At 32.5% G+C, this 4,549-nt stretch overlaps 1 protein-coding gene across 2 annotated transcripts in view; it reads right to left on the bottom strand.

Annotated features, from left to right (window-relative positions):
• Positions 1-1,139: 1,139 nt before the first annotated feature.
• LOC135218651 (cystinosin-like) overlaps positions 1,140-4,549 on the bottom strand; it is a 203,464-nt gene continuing 200,054 nt past the window's right edge. For both annotated transcript variants that reach the window (XM_064255095.1, XM_064255096.1), the window contains exons 9-10: positions 1,898-1,999; positions 1,140-1,702 (exon numbers count right to left, since the gene is read on the bottom strand). In XM_064255095.1, coding sequence (XP_064111165.1) covers positions 1,509-1,702; positions 1,898-1,999 — 296 coding nt within the window. In that variant the 3' untranslated portion in view covers positions 1,140-1,508. The remainder of the gene's footprint in view (positions 1,703-1,897; positions 2,000-4,549) is intronic.

Below are 4,549 nucleotides of genomic sequence, written 5' to 3'. Positions count from 1 at the left end.
TAACATTATCATATGTTACCTCTGTTGCTGTGAATATTCTGCAACCTTAACATGTTAAATTCACACTGAAACACGGCCTCTTCAAATCCTGTCATGGTCGCTAGTTTGTCACACTTCATATAAAGCCATTGGCCAACTGCTGCTTGAGAACTTTACCAAATTTGTAGGTGTGACAAAGTGTGGGGACCTGCCACAGTTTCTTTTAACCAGCATCAGGAATTTAGTAACTCGAAGATTGAAACATACTTGGAACTACTGACTATTCTAATGGATTGGCAAATGTGCTGAAAAATTTTAATAATTTTAAATACTGGGGTTGGTTATATAATACACAGTTAAAACATTATAAATCATTTAATACTCTAGGGCTGATATAAAATATATATTCGAATGGCTATATACAGCTATTCTAAGCAACACAAGTCCAAAGAAAAGTTGAATTAGAAATATTTCACAAAAAAGATAGACCCTCAATAGCTGTTAAGAAACTGATGGTGTCTTCAAAAAGACTGGCTGAGCAATTGGCCCTCTTCAAGGAATTTCATAGAATCCTTTCAGAAGGTTCACCTGCCATTATAAGGCTGTGGTTATGAATAACAAAACAACCTAAATTCATAGTCAAACTGGTAGTTAAAGGAAAATTAAAGGCTCTGTGTAAAATAATGAAGAATTCCTTTGCCTAACAGAAGGGACAAGGGTATCCCATGGTCATCCCAGTGGGATTCCTGCAACCAAGGGAGATGCCAAATGTTTTGACAGCACTTGGAATCTTAATGTTATTTGGATTCCATGTTCTTCCTTACCATCCAAAACCTAGAGGTCCAGTTCAAAGCTGCATATTTTCTGAACATCTACTCTGCGTTGATAAACATCATGGTTAAATTACTCGAATGATCCTGTTGCATTGCAAATGAACGTGAAGTTGGTTTTGTTTATATATATATATATATATATATATATATATATATATATTGTCCTCTGCTAATTACTATTCAGTTCAAATGAGGTCCTTCTAGCAATCATATATATATATATATATAGATATATATATATATATATATATATATATATATATGTGTGTGTGTGTGTGTGTGTGTGTGTATGTATGTATTCATACATGTATAATATACATAATATAAATATACATAAAATTCGTAAGTGATCTCTGAACTTGGAAATTTGTTTATCCCACAGCTAACAGTAATTTCATATGATTTCTTAACTCTGCTAAATTGTACTTGACAATTATTATTCAGTCAAGAGTTTTATCAGGAAAGTGGTACACATCTAAAAGGTAGCCAGGCACTAGACTTTCAAAAATCTATCTGATAACTAAAGATATGTAACAAGCTCAAGGGTTTCTATATGAACACACACATATATACGTATGTGTATAGTATATACAAAGATATATACATATATATACATGTATATATATACACATGTGTGTGTGTGTGTGTGTGTGTGTGTGTTGAACTAACTACTAAAGTGTGATCTTTGATCTTTTATCATCTATGATTTCTAGCGACGGAGAGCAAGCGAAGCACTGAAGCCAACAACTCAGAGGTGGGCGTCAGGGTCTGGGTTGACCACTCCTCTGAGTTCGACGCTGCACTTTGATGAACCAGACGATTTCCTGGATATTTTCTCGTCAGTGCTGATCGGTTTCTCTGTAGTAACGTCTGGACGAATTTTGACTCCTCTGTAAAAGTGGAACGAAGTTTGCAGCAGTCAGCGTTGACTTGAGCACATTCTATTATACCTTTCATACATGAAGTATACACACAAATGTGAACATAAAGGATACATGACGTATACACATAAATGTGAGAATAAAGGAATATATCTAAATTTATAAGGATTTTATAATGATTCAGAGACAGACTGTGGTTCTTACCTGTAAAGACAGTAGTGCTGCATAAAGAGAAAATATTGAAGAAAATTGAGAGAAGACCTAAACCAAGCTTTGCTGGATCCCTTAGTACTGAGTTCCAGTCAGCTGTTTCAAACAGAAACAAAGATTTTTTAGTTCATGCCAGGGGTAGTTTCACTACCTCGGCAGATCTTTAGGGTAACGTCTCATCAGCAGTTTAGTGGATTCAAAGGACAATGTTAATTTTCCTAGCTATAATTTTATGGCCTTCGACAGAGGTCTAAGCTTCATTGAGTATATATCCATAAAAATATGATTAGTGAACTTACTTTCTTACCGTTAAGCTAGTGTAGTGGCCACAGAAAACAGCTGATTATTAGTATGTAGTATGCATTTGGTATAATTAGTTTTTTTGTATGCACTTTCACAGCTTTTTGAAATAATAAAAGCTTTTCATTTTAGGGACTAACTAAGGCATTTAGAAAAATGTGTATATATATATATATATACACACACACACACACACACACATATATATATATATATATATATATATATATATATATATATATATATATATATGTGTGTGTGTGTGTGTGTGTGTTGTGTGGTGCGTAAATACTCTATATTCCGGGTTTTGACCCTTGGTGTCCTTACTGATAGTATATATATATATATATATATATATATATATATATATATATATATGTGTGTGTGTGTGTGTGTGTGTGTGCGCGTAAATACTCATATATATATATATATATATATCATATATATATATATATATATATATATATATATATATATATATATATATATATATATATATATACATATATATATTATTATAGATAATAGATATATATATATATATATATATCATTATATATATATATATATATATACACATACATACATACATACATACATACATACATACATACATACATATTACCCATACATACATACATACATACATACATATCAGTAAAGGACAACAAGGTCAAAACCCGGAACAGCATTTTTACAAATTTATTGGGACATGTTTCGAGCAGTACTATTACTCGCTATCAACCTAGAAAATTAAAATGAATGACATTATAATTGTTGTAATCAAAATTCACAATAATGCAGCAAAATGACATGTAAAAAATTATGAGAGTACATTAAAAGATGGCTAATATTAAGAAAAAAAACTTTTAAAAGTGGCTAATTGAAACAATTGAGTAAATAAAATAAAATAAAGCAGAATGCAAATTTAAGTCACAAAATCGGATGGTACAAAGGAACAGTAAATACACTAAGTCAATATACAAACCAGCCAGAATGCAGACTAAAAAACACAAAAGTGAGGTAACAGCCCCATTTCTAGCCAATGAAGGATTTATCTTGACAGAACATGGAACTTCTGATACGTTCGAGGTCTGTAGCAAACTAAGCAGAGTTTAAAACAGAAAAAATTATCAATATGTAAAGGGTGACCACCAGTCTCCTCGTTGTGTTCTCTAATTGCAATGTAACTAGTCTTGAAAGGTAATCGTCTTTACGAAATGACCTACCAGGGTGTTCAAAACCATCTCATCCAAGCTGATCTGGTAGTTTTTCCAACCTAAGTGGGTTCATAACTACTGCGTGTCATTTATAGATCAGATTGGACTGAAGGCTTGTTGGTATAGGGTCTTTAATTTAATTTGTAAAGTGAAATATATTTTGATATCTAGCTGAGGGTAACCAATGGACAAAATAGAAATTAATTGCTTTTTTGAATCGTAACTATGAGTTCTAGTAAAGGTTAAAGGTAGATAAATAACAGATTTCTTTACATTAGCAGTATTTTCGGGTTGTTTGTTTACATATAACTTTGAAATTTGTTTACGTAATTCAATGGATAGCCATTGATTTTTTAAGTATGACCTCAGAAATACCAATTCTTCATGCAAATTCAAATAGCTAGAATAAATTTTGTATACTCTGGTAACTAGCGTAAATATTAAATTAATCTTACATTTCATTGTGAAAGTAGGCTTTCGAAAGACTGAAGTGTGTAATTTATTAAGATTTTTTACCCGAATATCTAGAAAAGCGAGCGTATGATTATCTTCGACTTCAGAAATAAATTCTTACTATTAAGGTACTCTAAAAAACGAGGAATCTGGTCACGACTCTCAAAAATGAAGAACGTATCATCGACATGATACCTCCTGTACAGCAAGGGCTTAAAATCTAAAGTGCAATCGTCTAACCATTTCTTCTCCATAAAACACAAAAGAATTAGCCAAAGATGGTCCTATACTGGATCCCATGCTTCTTACACCATCAATTTGCTTATATGACAAACTGTTAAACAAAAAATATCATTCTTTGGTAGCTAGGACTAAAAGTTCCTTTAACTGCAACCTGTTAAACCCATTGACAGCATCATTATTATTCTTAAGCATTTCATTTAGGCAAAAGTCAATCGTCTTATCCAGTGGAATTTAGTAGTTGATAAAATGAAAGGAGTCAGTTAAGGTATACTCATTTGTAGTTAACGGCGCAAGGATGGGAACAAGAAACTTAGCGATATTATAGCTGGCAGTTCCAATAGCTGATAAAATAAGTCTCAATGGGTGATCTTTGTGGACCTTGGGGAGCCCGTACAGACGCCTGGTCTAAACCCGGACACTTGAAGGCCAC

This window comes from Macrobrachium nipponense, chromosome 9 (assembly GCF_015104395.2).
Source record: "Macrobrachium nipponense isolate FS-2020 chromosome 9, ASM1510439v2, whole genome shotgun sequence".
In the NCBI taxonomy this organism is placed as follows: Eukaryota; Metazoa; Arthropoda; class Malacostraca; order Decapoda; family Palaemonidae; genus Macrobrachium; species Macrobrachium nipponense.
This window is presented reverse-complemented; position numbering and strand designations above follow the sequence as displayed.